The sequence below is a fragment of the Lepidothrix coronata genome, unplaced genomic scaffold (assembly GCF_001604755.1).
Source record: "Lepidothrix coronata isolate B3197 unplaced genomic scaffold, Lepidothrix_coronata-1.0 Scaffold125, whole genome shotgun sequence".
Lineage (NCBI taxonomy): Eukaryota > Metazoa > Chordata > Aves > Passeriformes > Pipridae > Lepidothrix > Lepidothrix coronata.
Window position 1 is genome coordinate 1107072 of NW_016690305.1, and position 18885 is coordinate 1125956.

Sequence of the window (18885 nt, forward strand, 5' to 3'; positions counted from 1 at the left end):
CTTAAGAGTCCCTTCCAACCCAAACCATTTTGGGATTCCATGATATGAAATGATCAGTGGAAGAGAAGTGGAGCATTCCCATGGAACAGGTCTGTGCTGGTCTCTAATTTAATGTAAATCTTGGGGAATTATGAGTGTGCTGGTTTAAAGGTAAACCGGCAGGAGAAATGAACCCAACTCAAAAGAGATTATGTCAGAGTTACAATTTAATAAAAATCATACAATAAATACAATTATGTGGACAAACAATTGGTTTTAACCCACAAAACCCAGATGTATAACCCAGCACCCTGGGGCACGAACAGAGTGGTGTTCGTTGGCCCCCCGTGCAGAGCCCCACGTGGTCCCCCTGAGTCTAAAGTAAAAGGAAAACCTTTTGGTGAGAGTGCTGGTCACAGTCCGGTCGAGGGTGGCAACTGCAGTCCCGTTGAGGGTGGTGGTCGCAGTCCAGTCGAGGTTCTGGTCCTCCTCTGGATCCCACAAGTGGGCCCAGAAGTCACAAGACCCCAAGATTATATACACTCAGGTTCGAGTGGGAATGCCCAGTGCCTCCCCCAGGGCGGGGAGTTCCACAGTGGGTGATTGTGAGTCATGAGATATTTTTGGAATCCTTGGTGGCCCATTAGCAGACATGACCCCTCAGGCTGGGTGTGGAGATGCTTAATGACTCCCCGGAGGGGAGTTATCACACCTGAGTCATTGGTGTGAGGATAGGAACATCCTCCTATCTCACAGGCTTCACGAGGAAAAGAATGTTTTTAACTGATGGAAATTATATTCCAGGAGCTTCATCTCCTGGAGATTCCCTGTGGAGCTGATCTGCTCTCCTGTGCCTCCTACTCTCAGTTCCCGCCCAGCCGGAGCCAACTGTGCAACAGACACGAGCACTTACACCCTGGATAGGGAATGGGTGACTGGATTGTGCAGAATTCACCTAAAGAGTAAAAAAAAAAGGGATTATGGGAGTATCTGGGAACCTGCTGGAAGTAGAGAAGCACAACCCCACGTTTTCACACTGTGGGTGGAGTCGTGGAATCTAAACCAGCACAAACCGCTACTCCAAAATGAACCGTGAGAATACAGAGCCAAATAAGGGGCACTGTCACTATGGAGAGGCAAAAGAAGTTGTTTGGGACTTGGATTATCCCCTTGGGTCATGCTGGTTGCTGTAATGTATAGAATTCCACACATTTGACTGCCAAAATTTCCCAACCCAGGAGCTTTCACTGACACAGAAGCACAAAGATTGTTCTCTGCGGGTTTCAGTATCAGCTTTGCTGGTTTAGATGAATTCTACCTATAGCCCGGAACTCCATGATGAATTCCTGCTGGAATAGCCTCACAGCACCTCATGGAGCCCGTATATTCCCATGCAGAGCTGCCGATCTAACACCAGGTTTGTCAGGAACCATGCAAGGTTCCAAGGAAACTCAGCAGCACTGGGACAAGGACAGGTTTATATTCCATAGAATTTGCTATTTATAACCTTGTCCCCCAGCCCCACTGATGTCCCTGTGGGTAACTTTACTGAGTTCCCTGGAATTCAGCCAATTTCCCCCCCTCCCAAGGTTGGGCTCCAGGGATGTGTTCGCCCAGGAGAAGGGGGTGGCCGGACACGCTCCCGGCCTGTGGTGAGGCAGCACCTGAGCACAGGTGAGGACGTCTCTCTGTGCAGGAAGGCAGTTTCATTTCAGAGCCTCAGGAGTGGCCTCTGGAAGTTCATTTCCCTGAGGAAAGGGATGCACACACCTGCCTTCAGGGCATCTCAGGTCTGGCCCACCTGTTAAAGCTTTCCATGGGTTCTGCAGTTCTGGTTTGGAAAAACTCCAAACTTAATACAAATGAAACTTCTTCCAACTAAAACCTTTTATTTTAAGGTATTTCTGGGGGCTATTGGTTGGGATTTAATTTCTGTGATGGAAGATTCCCTTGGCTTTAATGCTGATGATGGATGATGTTCTCAGGCTGGAAGGGCAGAGATTTGGGGTGGGCAGGAACACACATGGGGTTGTGTGGCAGCTCTGGGAGGTTGGCACTGGGAATTGCTGTCTGTGCTCCTCTGCAAACACAATGTGCCAACATTCTCTAGTGCCAGCTGGTTTCTTCGGGTATTTTTGGGGTGTTGGGGTCCATCTGGGGTGAAGCATCTCATGGCGCCTCTTCAGAGCAGCCCATGGTGGAGGCACTGCAGGCAGACCTTTATCCATGCCCATCCGAGAGCTGCCCAGGCATCCCAGTGCCCATCACTGGGTTCCCATCCCTGGGATGTGTGTTTTGCAGACAAGCCCTGCCTGGGAGACAAGTCAGTCTCTGCCAGACTGGTAAGAGAAAGATGGTATTTGAGATCGATACAGCTGACAGTAGCCCCACTGGACACAGGGGGCGAGAGGAAGGATTGGCTGTGCTGATGGCCCAGTGGCTGGGAGGTGGCTTGAGCCCTAGTGCTGCCATGTGCCGTGCTCCTCCCAGCACCCTTGGAAACACCTGGAGTCTCCTTTGCACATCCAATCCCAGTAATCTGTGCTTCTCTCTAAAGGAGAACTGCAGGCGTAAAGACATGACATGATGGCACTCAGAAACCATTATGACGGGAGAGAATAGGGATGCAGAGAATGACTAAGAGCTTGTCTGTTGCTGTTGCCCTCAGCCAAATCTGTTGAGTTGCTGGTTACTTATTATCTATTACTCTTTCCTCAGCCAAAAGTTAAACTAAAATAAACCCCTCCAACTCAATTCTTCACGCTGATTTAAGTAAGTAATAAACCCATCAAATGCTAATTTAACCTGTACAATTCTAAATATTTACTGCAGGGCTGAAAAATGAGATGTTTGGACGCCGAGAAACACAGAGAGCACAGATTTCCATCATCAGTCCCAAGCTGCAACAATATATGTAGCAATGGTGAGTCACATCATAGCAGGCTACCTCATAAGACGAAAACAACGCTTGAAATTGCTTTTGGGCAGAAGCTCCCCATCCCATTTGGTGGATCACCTTAGCATTGATACAGTATGTCACAGAACATCTGATCACAGGCAAGAAGGGCTTAGATGTTTCGAAAAACGTCGCACTTGGAGGTGTCCCTCATAGGGAACGCGATCCCTCATCCTTCGGCAGCAACGGCTGCCATCACCACTTTGTAGGAGCCTTCCAGAGGTGCCTTCTGCTGCCCTGAGGGTAAAACTCCCCCTGCGGGGATGCGCGGGGAGCGCTCCAGCCTGTCCGGCGGGCTGGGAGCGCGGCTGCTTTGATCGCAGGAACAAAAAGTCACCTCAGGGAGGTGTGTCAGACATAACCGCACACCAGGTAGCGGCTCGGCCAGCGTCGCCCCTCTCCGGGACAGGCTCGCAGTAGCCGCTCTCTGCTCACTGCCCGGTGGGGCGAAGCGGCTCCGGCGGCGGGGCGGGAGCAGGGGCAAGCGGCGTGCCCCGGCTGCGCCCCCCCCCCGCTCCGCCGCCTCTTTATTCCGTATTTTTTTCCCTTTATAGGAAAAGCATGCGCGGGCCCGGGCGGGCTGCCCTGAGTCACCGCGGGCCGCGGCGCCCGCCCACGCCTCAGGAGCCCGGGCCGGGGCGGGGTTAGCGCTGCCCGCCGGGGCCGCAGCGGCCGAGCCGAAGAGGGGTCCCAGCCCGCGGCCCCTCAGCCCCGCAGCCATGACGGGCAGGTAAGGCCGGGCAGGGGGGAGCCCCGGGGAGCCCCTGGGCAGGCGGGGAAGGGTCGGGAGCAGCTCCTGCTCGCCCTGGGTAACGCCGTGGTGCGTCCGGCGGGGAGGGCGAGGGGGAGGACGCTTCGCTGCCGTGAGGCTCGGGCGGAGCGGGGCCCGCAGGGCTGCCCTGCTGTGCCTCACCCGGCTGTCCGGGGACACGGCGGGGGGCGGTGGGAGGACCGGCAGCAGAGCTGGGAGGCAGCAGCCGGAGGTGCGAGCGGTGCCCGCCCAGCAGCCCGGTCTGTGCGGCCGCATGGCGGGACCGGGGCTCGCGGCACCGCGGCCCCCACAGACCCGTCCACACGCAGCCCCTCTGCCCACACAGGCACTCGCTTCTCCTTCGAGCTGCCCTCGGGGTTAACGTGTTCCAAGAGCTGTTTAACTCCGGAGCTTGATTCTCCACCTGTGCTGTCTGATAGTGGAGAACTCTGTAAAGTCACCTAATTGATGGATATAAATGAGGAAAACAGCAGGAAAAGCATTTACTAGTATTTTGCGAGGGTTTGCACAAGTGCTTTAGTGTCCCTTTGTTCTCCCATCTGTCAAATAAAATCCAGACGTTACAAAGCAGTTTGTGAAAATAAGCTTGCTTTTGTTAAATGTCTTGGAGATGAGAAGCATGAAAAAGTAATACTAAAATTAGTAGGGTGCCCTTTTCAGGACACTCGTCCTCCCGAATCTTACTGTCATTATTGTAATCCTGAAGCATTGTTCTTCATGACTAGGAATACTGAAATGGATCCACAGTAGTTTGTGTATAAGTATTCACTTTTCTTTTGTGTGATGTGTTGATGTTTGTATTATGCATCTTATGATAAGTTGATAATTCCCGATTGGTAGGTTGTTGGGTATGAAAACATGCTGAATAATTCTATATGCTTATCTGTGATTTAGGTGGGTGTTAATTTTTGCTCTCTGTGATGACAAATTGGTGCTGTTGGGTGATTGTACATCGTCAAAACACTTCTGGTTTTTGCCTCTTGTCTTTAATGGTTCCTTTTTTTCTTTTTCTGACGTGTGAAATAGATTTGTATTTACAAGCTTACATTCATTTCCTTACAACTTGAGGCAGACTCAAGAGTCTTAAATGTTCACAAGTCGTGGGTACCTATCCAGCTTCTAAATGGAGACAGAAAGAGAGGACCTGGGAAGAACTGTGGCTGTATGAACCCAGCTGATTTTATTTTTACAGAACCGTGGTGTCGTACTGTTTAGAATGACAGGTTTTACCTCAGGTGAAATCACTCAGCTGAGGAGGACAGTGGGAAATGCTGGGCAGTAATCCCTGTCTTCTCTCCATGCTTCCTCTGAAACCTGCCTGTAAAAATGCAACACCATTCAGTGAGAAGGTCTGACATGAAGCTGTGTGAGGCTGAGTGGGGAGTTCCAAGGTTGAGACACTGCAGAGTGTGCAGTTCAAAGCAATGCAGGATTTCTCTCTCCTTTTCCTTGGGTGTATTTAGAGGGTTGTTAAAATGAGCAGGCTTGGCTTTAGCTTGTGAAAAGTGAAGGCGAGTGTTATTTAACGTTTTCAGAAATGTTTGTCCTGGGAAGTTTGTCAGCTATGAACATTTCTAAAGTTCTGTCTGCTGTTGTTCCCAGGACAGAACAATTAACTGTTCTGTCCAAGATGTTTGTCACAGCTGTTTCCCTGTTAATGGTATCATCCATTTTGGGTGGCAGCTTCCCAGCAAAATGAGACCTGTATGGCAGGAGCACCCCCACAGTGTGGGAACCTTCCCCAGCCAGGAACAGGATATAAATGGTCTTGAAACTTGACAGAGGGAAGGGAATGACTGATGTTTCACAGTGTGTTAAAGTGAGCAAGACTGGAAAACACGAGGTGTTCAAACAATATTCTTTTTCATTTCACCTTTCTTGTCAAGTAAAAATACAAAAGGACTCTCTTCTAGATGCTCTGATTACTGATGCATTAATGGTAATTAAAATAAATGAAAAACAACTCAATTTTCGTTGTGTTCTGTCCCATTCAGCTGCAGAGGAAATTTAAATAGATGCAGTAATTTGATTTATTGATTTTTAGCATTAGGGAAAAATATAACTCCAGGGGGAAAAAAAAAAGATGTGCACTCCTGTGTATTCATAGTAGAAAATTATTAAAATTAGGTGACTATTTAGCAAATGAAATTCAAATCTTACATATATTACGAGTTAGACTGTTAGAGTGTGAGGACTGTGTTCTGTCAGAGAAAAGTGATAACTAGGTAATTGGAATTTGCAAATAGTAACTGTGACTGCCAGGTCTGGGTTAGGCTATTAGTGGAGTAGAGGAGGAGAACCACCTCCCTCAACCTGCTGGTCACACATTGTGGTTTTATGACTTTACATGTTGTTTAACTACATTTGGAAATAAACTCTGTATAGGAGATGGCACGTTAGATGTAAAACCAGTTTGTTTCTAAGCGGCCTTTCTGTGTTTTGCAGTGTTGAGAAATACAATTGGTGTGATTTTTGGTGCCTTTAGAAGTTTACCGTGGTCCTTCCTTACTCATAAATAAGGGAAGACTGCTTCTAGAATTTCTATTTGATGTATTTGGTCCATCTGTTCATTTTGACTTTTGCATTTTTGAGGATTGTTGGAGTTTGGGGTGGGGTTGGTTCTTTTTCTTTGTTTGTTGTTTTTTTGTTTGGTTTTTTTTTTCATTTAATAGTTCGGGGTTTTTTCTTTGTCTTTGTGATGGATTTGTTCCTAAGGAAGACCATCTGTGAATAACCAGTGAGCAAAACATTGTCCAATGCCCAAAGTAGAAACTAAACCAGAATGGAAGAGAGTTTCTTTTAAGACTTTGCTGCTGTGGTGTTGATTAGAAAACACAAAAGTAAAATATGCCTGGGCCGTTGTATTGCCTTTAGAAATTAATACAAAGCTCAAGAAAAACATTTTTCCTAAATGCACGTCTCAGAGCATAATTATTTTTGTAAGAAACTTTTATTATCACTATACTTGGTTAAATTGGGATATGGATACGCCTATGTACTTCCTGTAGTCAACAAAAGAAGAGCAGCTGCATTGACAGATACACTTATTGATTGTTCCTAATCCAGTGGAGGTAAGAAATAAGGGTATATTATTTTTAATTAGGCTAGCTGACTAGATGCTTTTTGAGTAGAGAGCTGCTGCTGCTGTGCATGTGCTCCATTTCATGAAACAGTTGCAAGTAAAAGTGTTTAGAAGAGGAGGAGGGAGTATAATGGGTGGTAAAACTAAGAAAGGTTCTTGGTGCTGAGTAGAAAGTACCTGCATCAAATAGAAGATGTCTCATCTCTCTGAGTTAGAAGCAGCCATTTCTGCTCTTCTGGGTTGAAAATGTGGTTTTAATCTTGTCTTTCCGTCTAAATCTGCTCTCTGTGGCTCTCTAGATAGATTTTATCTTGTTGGAAAGTCCTTAGTCTGTTCTGAGGCCATAGAGGTGCTTCTCCAAGGAGGAACCACTTGTTAATGCCTGAAAGAAGTCTAGCTGCATTTTTCTCTGCTTTGGCCCAGAGAGTAACCACGTGTAAGATTTTGTCATCAGTCTAGTCTCTTAAAACCGATCTGCCAAGAGGGAGAGAAAAACAAACCTGTGCCTTTTCACTCTTTATGTATGAGGTGGCAAGAGAGAAGCGTGGGAGTGAGGTTGTGCTGAGGGATGGGAAGACAGGATATTTATTGTTGTGATGGGGTTTTTTCTCTAATCCCCTCATCTTCCCTCTTGAAGAAGAGTCATACTTCCTGTGGAAGAATGGTCATTTGAAGACCACTAAAATCATGTCATATGAGTCAGAACAGTAAAAGTTTAGGTGTTTGAGAGAGAAAGAGGTTTTTAGCCAGATTGCTGAAGGTTAAGGGAGATTAATGTTGTGGTGATTTAATAAAAAGTAAAAAGGTGATTTAATTTTACATTTTAAAAGCGGTTTATTGCTCTAAAATTTAAAAGCTCAGCCTAACACCCAGTATGGAGGACATTTTTCTTCTGTTCCATTTACATCATAAAATAGAAATGGATAAACCACACTTACAATCTGAAAGAAATTATAGTGGCAGATTCCTGTCAGGTCAGGAGCTGAAACTCCCAGTGACATGTAGGGTGAATTATAGATTCTGAGGTTGCTAATTTGTGGTTTCGAAAGTATGTTGTTCTTTATTTGTGCCTGTTCTGCTGGGCAGAACCCTTCTGTTTCTCTTTTTTGTCAGAAGGGATATCTGCTGGTTAATATTGATTTAGAACTCGTGAAGTCATCACTCCTGTCTTTTTTTTCCTCTGTAGCTTGCCAAGCCATAGTCATGCTATGTATTTCATGCTCATGCTACAAAAATCCTTTTTTTTTTTTTACAATTTACTAAAAAGGAATTTGTTGGTAATGACTCTTAAGATGTTTTTTCATGGTGATGCTGAACAAATTACACTGACTCCATTGCTCACGTCCTCCACTCCTTTCCCTTTATTCTCTCAAAAACTGACTTCTGTGTTCTCAGGTTTTACTCTTCCCAATCCCTACACCAGGCCCGAGGTGTCTGTGCAGTGTGATCCTCTTTCTCTCTTGCAGTGGTGGGTGGACAGGGGGAGTGCTAGAAAGGGTGAGCTCCTGTTTGAAGGCCCTGTTCAGTTCCCAGCAGAGAGCTCTGGGGGCTGGAATGCCGAGTATGTTCCTTCTCCCTGCTTCCTGACGTCTGTTACACGCCACTTCTGCTGGCTACAGCGTGTCCGGAGAGCAGAAGCCTTCATGACTTTGTTTTTGGAATATGTTTTATCCAAATGGAAGGAACAGTTCAGTTGTTTACAGTACTGGTAGGACACTGTGTGGTGCAGCAGCCTGCAGGAAGTACTTGGAGATGCCTGGGTCAGTAAACTAAAGTGTTCGCTGGCAAGAGCTCTGGTAATCTGCTTTGCTTTGCTGCATTTCTCTGTGATTTGATCAGAAAATTTTCTTGAATTAAGTGTCTTAATTATGTGAAGACACGAGATTTTTTATTTTTTAACCTCACTTATTGCATTTATACAGATCCATTCTGCCAGGCTAACAGAGTGAGGTGCTGATGTAGACCTTGGTGTGCTGCATTAAATAAGTAATACACGGAAGGTGGAATACAGGAAAGAAGTTGTCCGATCCTTGAGGCTGTGGCAGAACGGGAGACAGGCTGTAAGAAATAATGCTTGAGCAGGGGTCTGTGCATCCTGCTTTCGCTCTTCTAAAATTTAAAGGCAACTCCCCCAAAGGAAGGTGACTCACTGAGTGTCGATGTCGCTGGTGTTGGCTCCAGCTGTCTCTGCATTCCCCTGGACAGTGGCCCTGGGTGCCATGGCTGGCCTGAGGCTCCGGGGGTTGGCATCCTCCAAACTCTACCAGCGCCGGCAGGATCGGCTCAGCGGCACCGGGTCGCTGCTGAGCAGCAGGACACACCCAGCAGCTGGGACCTGGGGGTATGTCTCTGAGATGGAGGGAATGGTGTTGCTGCAGCATTTTCCAGGATTTCACAGGCGTTTGGTTCTGGTGGTAGGGGTTTTTTTTGTTTAAAGTGGGAGTTGTCTGCACACAACCAGAGGGGACGAGGTTTATTTTGGTTTCCAAGTAGATTATGAAGGAAAGGACTTTCAGTTTTTAACAATAACAGGAAAACAACAATGGAGAACCTTTCCCGTTTCTAGCTCTGTGCTAGACTGTTCAGAACCAGCATTAGTGCTGGTGTTGTTAATGGTGAAGTATTTGGGCACCATGGGAATAAAAAAAAATGGTGAAATGCAGTAATTTTTCAAAATGTCAATAAAATTCTATTGTTCCTTGTTTTTTAGGATTCAGTAGTCCATTTTTTCACCTATAATGTTAATAGAAAGCCTGTTGATTTTAGTTTTTGTAATTGTAAATAACTCCAATCCAGCAGAAACTGGATCAGAAGAAAACAATCCAGAAGTTTCAAGTGTAGCTGCTTCATGAGATTGTTTAGAACATGTCAACCAGAGCTCCTTAAATCTGTCCAGACAATTCCATTGCTTGAGTTGATCATTACTTTTCCTATGCTTCACATTAAAATTTTACTTCACTTCTGAGTTTTCATTAGTGAATTTTGTGCAGGAGATAAATTAAAAGGAGTTAAATAGAACTTAGTTTCTTGCATTTCGGGAGAACTGTGGGCTGCAGCAGCAACATGGGATCTGAAGGCTGTGTTGCTGGGGAGAGCACTGAGCATGCAGGAGAGATCTTCTTTTATTAGTAGTCAGGAGTTCCAATTTTCAGCCTTTTCTTAGCAGGAAATAGACCTGATGCTTGCCTGGATTCAAGGAATTGGTTTGGCCTCTCAATTTGAACTGTGGATCCCTTACTAGAACCCGACTTTTCCTGCTATTTTCCTTTTAGCCAGTAGCTACTGGTCAGTTGATAAATTTTCACTTTTCACTGCACAAAGTTGTGGGGGTGAATCTATGAGAATTCAGCAAGGAGGGAAGTGAGAAGGTAGTGAAGGAACTGGTGATGCCATCAAATGGAGAGGATGCTGTTCAGGAAGAGTGAGAAGCATGGAAGGGACCTGTGAGAGAAAAGAAAACAAGCACTGAAAAAGCATATGTACAGTGAATTGAGTACATTTTTCACATCATTGTTCTTAAAGCAAGGAGAGCACAAAGCCAACATGTTTTGGTTTTACTCAGCAGGTGACAGTGCTGAAGGTTATAATCCATTTGAGAAATTTGTCTCCTGTCTTGTAGGATTTTATCCACGGTTTTTGAGCTACTGATAATTTTTTCTTCTCCTTCCTGATGGGTCCTGATAGTTTATGACCTTTCTTCAGGCAGATAAGAGGAATCCAAAAGTACTGCTGCTAGGTGGTGCTAATTGATGAACACAATGGGAATGATTTGTGTTATCAGTGCTGGTAAACAAACATCACATTTAAGCTCCTTTGAGAGAAGGAAAGTGAAGAAGAGAAAGATTAAATGTGTGTTAGGAGTTATTTATCAAATAGACATTCTGAGTGAAGTGGTACATACCTGATAATTAAAGAGTGGGTTTCCTGTGTAAGAGTTATAATTTATTTAAAACCTGCACATTTCTTTTTGTTGTTGATGTTTGCCTGGGCTGAGTGAACACTGCTAAATGTGTTTTTTTAAGTGATTGGTCATGATTTACTGGCAATAAGTATTGCTTTGTGTTGAGAGGAACCTCCAGGTACCCATGGCATGGGATTTTTTAATGTGTGAGTATCATCAGACTTTGCTGCTGCTGGTCTCAAAGATCTGCCTGACAGCGGCTTCCCAAGCATGGACATTGTACTCTGGTCTCAGCTGACATATATGGAATCTTTTTTAACCCCCTGGCTTCTACTAACAGCAAATTGCTGTTGCTGGTAGGCCAAGGAGAGATTGGGGTTTTTTCCATATTATGACCATAAGTTGCATTTGTATATTTTTCTTAACTTTGGTTATCCCTGTGTTCTAAATAAGAACAAAAAAACGTTCATTTCATTGAGAGTTTGAGGGCTGCATGTTCAAGGAAGATATACTGAGATAAACACTATTAATTTCTTATTTAGCCAATGCAAAAATACTTAATCAGAATGAACTGAAAATTTGATGCAAGCAGAAGGAGGAATGCTGAAAATGTTAAGCTATGCACATAGTTCAACAAATGCACAACAAATCATACATTGAACAAATGGGAATTTTTTTTCTAACACTTTATGACAAGTTTAATAATGAAGAAGTTAATTCAGTTTGGGAATGTTGTCCAGGTAGAAGTCAATTGCAGCAAAGCGATTTTGGAATGGTAAGGGTGGTTGAGGGCTGGTTTTCAGCACAAGTTCATGAACTGATACCCTTCCTCTTTCTTTTGTCTTTGCATTAGTCATTGTCTGTGAAATTAATCATGAAGTCTGGTGTTGTCCCAGCAGATTTTCTCTTTGTCAACACTGAGGACTCGAAGCCACAGATTCTCAGCCGTACTGTGGGGGTGGGAAGAACCCCCTCAGCTGGAGTGCTCTGATGTTTACCTTGGCTGCTGACATCTGTCATGTGTGCAAGTGGTGATAGCTCTTTTGGTTTTGACTCTTCACTGTCCTACCCGTGTGTGCCTGCACAATGGAAATGACCATGTCAATGTGATCATATTTGGATATTTTCTATATACACTTGTTTCTACTGGTAAACCAGAATGAGCAGAGAATACTTTTATAGGGCTCCCCAGCACAGTTACAGTGCCTGTCTGCTGAGGTTTGGGTAATGCCTTGGGTTCTTGTATCTCAAATTATTGTCTTTCTTTCTTTTTGTAGTATCTGTAAGATTTTGGGTCGTCTGTATTAAAGCGATTCTTTATCAGCATTGTGATGAAGGAGAACTCTATTTGACACTAAAACCAAAAAGCTTTGGAAACCAATTAAAGAAAACTGATTTTTATTTTTTTTTTTTTTTTTGCTGGGCTTTTCTGACAGAAGCACTCCTTGCTTCTGCAGTTCCTTTCTTGAACCTGGCAAAGTCTGAGACTGTTCATCTCTTTTGCTTGTCCAGTTTTGGTTCATTTTGTCTTGCAGCCACATTTAAGATAATGAATTCTACTAATGCACAGGCTGGAGCTTCTCTTCTACTTTCTTAGCAATGCAATTTTTAGATTTGCTTCTTTTTCCTCTGTCTGTCACCAGTGCTAGATCCCTGTGAACAAATATTTTAAAAAGGAGGTAATTTTGACTTCAATGATAGAAGGTAAAATGCTTTCAAATATTCCTGTAGTGCCTGTACCTGTGGCACAGAATGGGTCTCCTAATTAATGTCCACTTGTAAGTAAGGAATTGTTGTTTTTCTTTTTTTTTCTTTCCACTCGAGAGCAGTTTGTAGTAAATACTTCTGAGAAATCAAAGCATGAGAAACCTAGTTATAATGGTAAAAAGCTAATTTCTGTAAATTACGTGCTTTGACAAAGATTTTTAAAGATGCAGCACATAATGGTGAAAGATTGCAAAAGGCATTGTTTGAGAACTGGTATTTTTTGAGCTTGTGCAGGACAGGATAACTTCAGGATGTTGATCTCATCATGTTTTAATAGCCTTTCCTGTCTTTGTGTCACTGGCTTATTGTTAAAACAGAGGAAGATTCTTTATTTTACTGAATAGCAAAAAATCAGTGAGCAAACAGAAGAGAAGCAGCACTCTGTATTGGGGACTGTCCTTTGTGATTTAGCTCTAAGTATCTCATGATTGACACAGCAAGTCAAACTTTAGTGGTCACTCCTGGTACACCACCGTCCAAAGGGTGGTTTATGTGTTGCCCTTCCCCTCCCCATGCTGCTGGCAGCAGTGTTTTTGCAGCAGTGTAGTAAACTGAATCATAAAACTGCTCTGAATCAGCACTGTGCTCCCTCTTCCTTCCAGCCTTGGTTAATTTTAACCAATTTTAAGCTGACTAAATGCTTTGTTTTGCCCAAGGAAGAGGACACACAGGGGTGTGTACTTGAGAGAAATTAAGCAACTGGCAAATGTTAAAGTAAAACTTCTGAATAAATGCCAAGACAAGGGCAAAGCTGAACTGGCAGATTTTATCTTGAGTGTAAAACAATAAAGCATCTTAAGGGATGCAAACTTAGGAGTGGAAAGAGAGCAGGGAGGTAAAACTTGAGCTGTGACTGTCAAAGAGCCGCAGCTGCTGGTTTGTATTGCAGGAGACACGTTGATCAGGAGCTGATGTGTGATTTAGTTGACTCCCATTAGTTTGGCTCTTCCCAACAAATTTTAGTTTGGTTTTAGCTGCAGCAGAGAACTGTGTTATTTTGTGTACTGATTTTTTTATTTTAAGTTTTCCTGGACTGATAGTTTCTTTTGTGTGAGTAACAAGTCACACTCATTAGCTCATTTGCATGGACAGCTCGGACTGCATCACAATCACCTTCCTTCTGCCTTTGAGGAAATCTTGTCAGCATCAACAGCAGCATCCTGAGGGAGTTCCTGTTCTTGCCAACACAGACTTGTGTGGGAAATGTCTCCTGGAACAAGTCTGTTCCCTGGTCTGGGGTGTGCACTGGCCCCGCTGTGCTGTGTCCCACACAGGAATGTGGCAGCGAAGGCCGGAGGCTGCGATTGTTGTGAGCTGCCCTTGTGGAGGTGGCAGCTCTGGTCTTGCAGAGTTCACCCCTCGAGTTGGTAGTGGCACTGATGGGTCCCTTTGGAGAAAGGAAAAAGAAAGAAAGAAAACCAGGATTTTTAAAAATGTTGGTTTCGTGTCAATAAAGCAAAAACCCACCAAACACAACCTTAGATGGTGCTTTGTTGTTAATATGTAGCGTGTAATACTTGCTGGCTTGCCTGGTTTTCTTGCCAGTTTTTCCACTATGTTGACATGAGTCTTCCTTAATCATGGCTGCTGGCTAGCTCAAGTCTTGGAATTCTGGAATCAAATTTTTCAAGAGGGAAAAAATACTTGATGGGAAGATTATATTTTCAAGTCCTGCCACATGTTTACGTGGTGTAACTGAGAGAGCGGTGACTGTAAACCAAGCTGATTAAGTCTCTCAGCTTTGCTGCAAACACTTGGTGTTTTTGTGCTGACCTATTCCTTTGGTACTGTGTCAGGATAAAAATGTCTTTTTAACCTGTGATCTCTAGTTTATGAAATTACAGAATTTCCTGCTAGTCCATAATTCCGCTCCATGTCTGTTTTTAAAAACTCCTTCATATTGCAATAAGGAAACAAGCTATAACAAATTTCTGCTAAATTGATGCTCCATTCTTGAAATTATTACAGTCTCCCGTGGTTTTTGCCTCTCTTGGAATTGAAGCAGTAGAAAGAAAGTCTCCTTTAACTGAGCAGTCGCTCCAGGTCACAGTGCTGGATGTTTGTGCAGGCTGCAGATGGGAGACACTTGGCTCAGCTGAGCCAGCTGGTGTGCAGGGCTGGCTTTGTTGCCTCAGGGGTATGAGGCTGCTGCCTGCTCAGTCCAGTTGTGCTCGCAGTACAGAGCCCTGGAATACAGACAGTGGTGTGTTTTGAGGGGGGGACCAGAGGAAAGAGGATCTTCTGCTACTGGAACGTGCTTTTTGAGTTACTGTTCTCCATGAAAAGGTGTATGCTACAACCCAGTAGCATACTAGGTTGTAGAATAACACTAACAATGAAAATTCAGTTCAGAATACCTTTGAATGTAAAAAGAAAGAAAAAATCTTTTAAACTGAACCATCTTTCATTTTATGCTTACGTCACGTACTTCAGGAAAAGTACTATACAAATAGTTCAGAGATTTTTAACATGCTGGAAAATTTTTATATTCCTATCTATAAAACTTCAGTCTTTCCAATCATTCATTTCAAAAGGTGCCCAGAAGGCATAAAATAGTTTTTCTGTATCTAAAAGTGCAACAATATTGAATTTTTATGTTATTGGATATGGCCTGGTGGTTAAAAGAAAGATTGCATTGCAGCAAGAAACTGAGACTTGTCTTATAATTTTTCCCTCTCCGTTTGGACATGTGATACATGATTTTAAAACTGCATTAACTTAGATTAGCATGATGGCAAGCATGAAAATTTTGTGAAAGAGGTTAGGGCCGTTCCATATTTTAGGGGAGATAGAGGAAATGTTCGCTGTGTGTTTTGTGAGTGTGGCTTTGGGGGGTTTTTAGCCTCACTCTCTGAGCAAATGAAGCTGATGTTTTGGGCAGGCCATCCAGAGGTACTTCTCTCTTCCCATACTTTTGTAACACTGGGAGAGTTTCAGTTAATTTGGCAGGAAGGCAGGGCATGTGGAGGGGAAAGTGCCCTGCTAATTCCTGCAGTGAAGGGGAGACTGCAGTGGGATGTCCGTGCTTAGTGCACATCAGAAAATCCTCCGAGGTGTACAGGCTGACCAGAAATCCAGAGAAGTCAGAATCGCTGGGTTTGCTGCTCTCCAAGCTGCTAGTTTATTTAAAATTGTGAATATTTGCTATGAGCTATTAGCAGGATGACATAGTGGGGTGAAAGACTGTTGAAGTACCCAGAAGTGTACGATAGATAAGTCCGCCAGATGACCACATCTGACACACGTGAGTTGCCAGAACGTTATTTCTGGCTGCTGTCAGTGATGAATCGACTCCCTTGATCTTTTCTGTTCACGTGAAGGGGAGTTTAAAGCGGCGGGAACATCCCGTTCGTAGGTGTTGGGGAAGCTTGGGTGCCGTGGTTGTACTCGCCTGACCGGCTGTGACATGGCTCACGTTCCCGCTCTCTGCCTTCGTTGCAGTAACATGTCTGATGCTCTGGCGAACGCGGTGTGTGAGCGCTGCCAGGCGCGGTTCAACCCCGCGGAGAGGATTGTCAACAGCAACGGGGAGCTCTACCACGAGAACTGCTTCGTCTGTGCTCAGTGCTTTCGGCAGTTCCCCGAGGGGCTCTTTTATGAGGTGAGTTCTCAGACTGGGTGGAGGACAAGAGAAATAGCTCTATTAAAGTGCGAGGAATTAGGTGGAAATTCTGGCAGATATAAGAATTTTCAGGCTTTCTTGCATGTTTAATGTCTTAGCCCTAAACCTCTGTTGCCATTTTTTTGAGGAGCTTCCAACTTAATTTCCCTTTTTTTCTTCTCATATGTTCCCTCAGTAGCAGCAAAAGCTGCTCTTTTGGATAAGAGACATTTCAGAAAGAAAACTAAACGTGTTTCTTAATCATCATAGAATCATAAAATGGTTTGGGTTGGAAGAGACCTTACAGACCATCTTGTTCCAACCTGCTGCCATGGGCAGGGACACCTTCCACTAGGCCAGGCTGTGCGAAGCCCCCTCCAACCTGACCTTAACATTTCATTAAAAATGAGTGAATTTTTGTCTTTATTCTTGGACATTTTGGACCAAACTTCTCCAGTTGGGCACCTGAAATAGATGAACCCATTTGAAAATTACGTTGACTTTTTTTTTACAGAATATGCATGAGCACATATTATGAATACACAGTATTTTAAACGGGCCGTATTTTTTTGGCACTAGTTTTAGCCTCGTGTAGTAGGAGTAGTTCTGAACTCTAAAGTAAAGCAAATTAAAGGCAACTATAGTAAAAGGACTTCAGGCTTCTTCAGGATTTTTACTGTCTTGTGGCAACATTACTGTTAATTTAACTGTTTGCTGTGCAAATCCACCACGAGACTGAAGTCCTATCTGGATATTACTTTAAGAAAAGCCTTTAGGAGTTGAAAAACAGGTGTGTGTGGGGGCTAAAACTGGAGAACTTGAGTGACTTTGACTAATTGGTCATTTCAATGGACAGTCATGCTGAACTGTCGAAATGTAGAAGTAGTTCAATTGTTCATGAGGGCTCCTTCTCTCTTGTTTTGTTTGCAGTTCGAAGGTCGGAAGTACTGTGAGCATGACTTTCAGATGCTGTTTGCTCCTTGCTGTGGGGAATGTGGTAAGATGTGGCACATGTCAACACCGTGGGGTAACAGCTACAGGGCTGTGCAAACCTTCCAGCATTGCTGTGACATCCAGCCCTGGGCTGGGGTTCTTGAGGTCATTTAAAGGAGCAGGAGCTCTGGATGGAAACAAAGCATGATAGCAGCAGTGATTTGGGGTATCCTGGTTGTAGGAGTAATTGGGTTTTCTTCGAAGTTAGACTGTTAATTGTACTTGTGAAATTGAAGTGAAAGGATTATGAAGGCAGTAGATTTTGATGCCTGTTTTCTGATGCATCTCAAGCTGCTGCTTTCCTTTTGCAGGTGAGTTCATTATTGGACGTGTTATCAAGGCAATGAACAACAACTGGCACCCAGAATGTTTCCGCTGTGAGCTCTGCGATGTAACCCTTGCTGATCTGGGCTTTGTGAAGAATGCTGGCAGGTAAGACAGAGAAGGAGCTTGGAAAGTTTTATCAGTGTGTTACTGATACAGCAGTGAGATGCTGAGAGTGGTCAGTTAGTTGTGCACAGAGGAAAAGCTTGAAAAGGTACAGGAGAAGCTTTAAGGAATAACCTTTTATATGGGAAATGGAATGAAGAACAGTGTTCTTCATCCAATGAAATATGTAGAAACTCAAATTTTAGTAGCTAGTGGATGGGTTCTGGAAAAGAAAGGGATTTGAGGCAGAAGGAAGGGATTTCAGGAAGAAAGCTGAATAGTACATGAGAAAAAGGAATTATGTGATCCCGGGCAGGCTATTTATCAAGTAAGCTGCTGAGCTGGAAATCAGGATATAGAAGAAGGCCAAGAGAATAACACGATGATCACAGCAGTCTGTTCAGCATGTGATTTCACTGGTCTTCAGAAATCATTCATTTTATATACAGAAATATAAAAATGAGTCATAGAGGTCAATTAATACATTTAATTAAAAAGTAAGAAATAAAAACACAAAAGAGAGCTTATACAAAAGCATTCCATGATAAGAAAATAAAACAATCCAGCAGTTAGCAGACAGTGCACAGTTCATAGTTTATTTTAGGCTTTCATATGTCATGAGCAAAGCCTAGTGGTTTATCCTAGAGTTTATATTTTCACTAGCTAAATGGTGAAGAAAGGAAGGAAAGGTTATATACTTGTATCCAGTCCAACAGGGAGTCCTCTCAACTCCCCTTCCATTCTGTATGCAACTGCTGTGCCTTTGTGCCAGTTGGAGCTGGGCATAATTGATTTTTCTTTGACACCTAAGCTTGTTAGAGTGGGCTGTTGGGATAGCACTTAAGATGTTTTGGGAAAACAGTTAGGATTGAAGCAGTTCAAGCAAGATAAAGTATGTTTGATTTCGTAATTTGTGGGCCAAGTCTACGGTGGTAAAGAGCTTATAAAAATGTATTTCACCTCTCATATGATTTCCTAAAATATTTATCTCCATAGCATTGAAGCAGTCTTCTAGTAAATATTATTGGAAACTCTTGCATTCTTTTTCACCCTTCTTGTTGTACCTGGTCTTCTCTAGTCTGCCTGTCAGTTCCAAGCATATTCTACATGATGCAGTTTGTATTAGTGAAAATAAAGATAATCCCTGCGTTATCCACAGGGAAGGAATAGTCTTGCTAGATAAGTCACAAAAAAGTTGTAAACCATTTTAAAGATGGGAGTCTCTTCTGGACCAAGTAGACTTCACTTCTTCAAGCACTTACTTTTCTTCACTTCTGCCATTTGGGTATTTTTACATATTTTTACAATTCAGTATGTAGCAAACATGAATGCTGTATTCCTAAACAACCCTTTTCCACTCCTCAGTTTGAGGGTTATCAGGATATTTGCAGGTTTTTGCATAAAA

At 43.6% G+C, this 18885-nt stretch overlaps 1 protein-coding gene across 2 annotated transcripts in view; it reads left to right on the forward strand.

Moving 5' to 3' along the window:
* Positions 1–3554: 3554 nt before the first annotated feature.
* The window catches only part of LIMS2 (LIM zinc finger domain containing 2), a 45748-nt gene continuing 30417 nt past the window's right edge, over positions 3555–18885 (forward strand). For both annotated transcript variants that reach the window (XR_001876638.1, XM_017826243.1), the window contains exons 1-4: positions 3555–3665; positions 15899–16058; positions 16989–17055; positions 17363–17483. Coding sequence is in view for 1 of the 2 variants with exons in the window: in XM_017826243.1 (XP_017681732.1) it covers positions 3655–3665; positions 15899–16058; positions 16989–17055; positions 17363–17483 (359 nt within the window). In the remaining variant the exon portion in view is untranslated. The remainder of the gene's footprint in view (positions 3666–15898; positions 16059–16988; positions 17056–17362; positions 17484–18885) is intronic.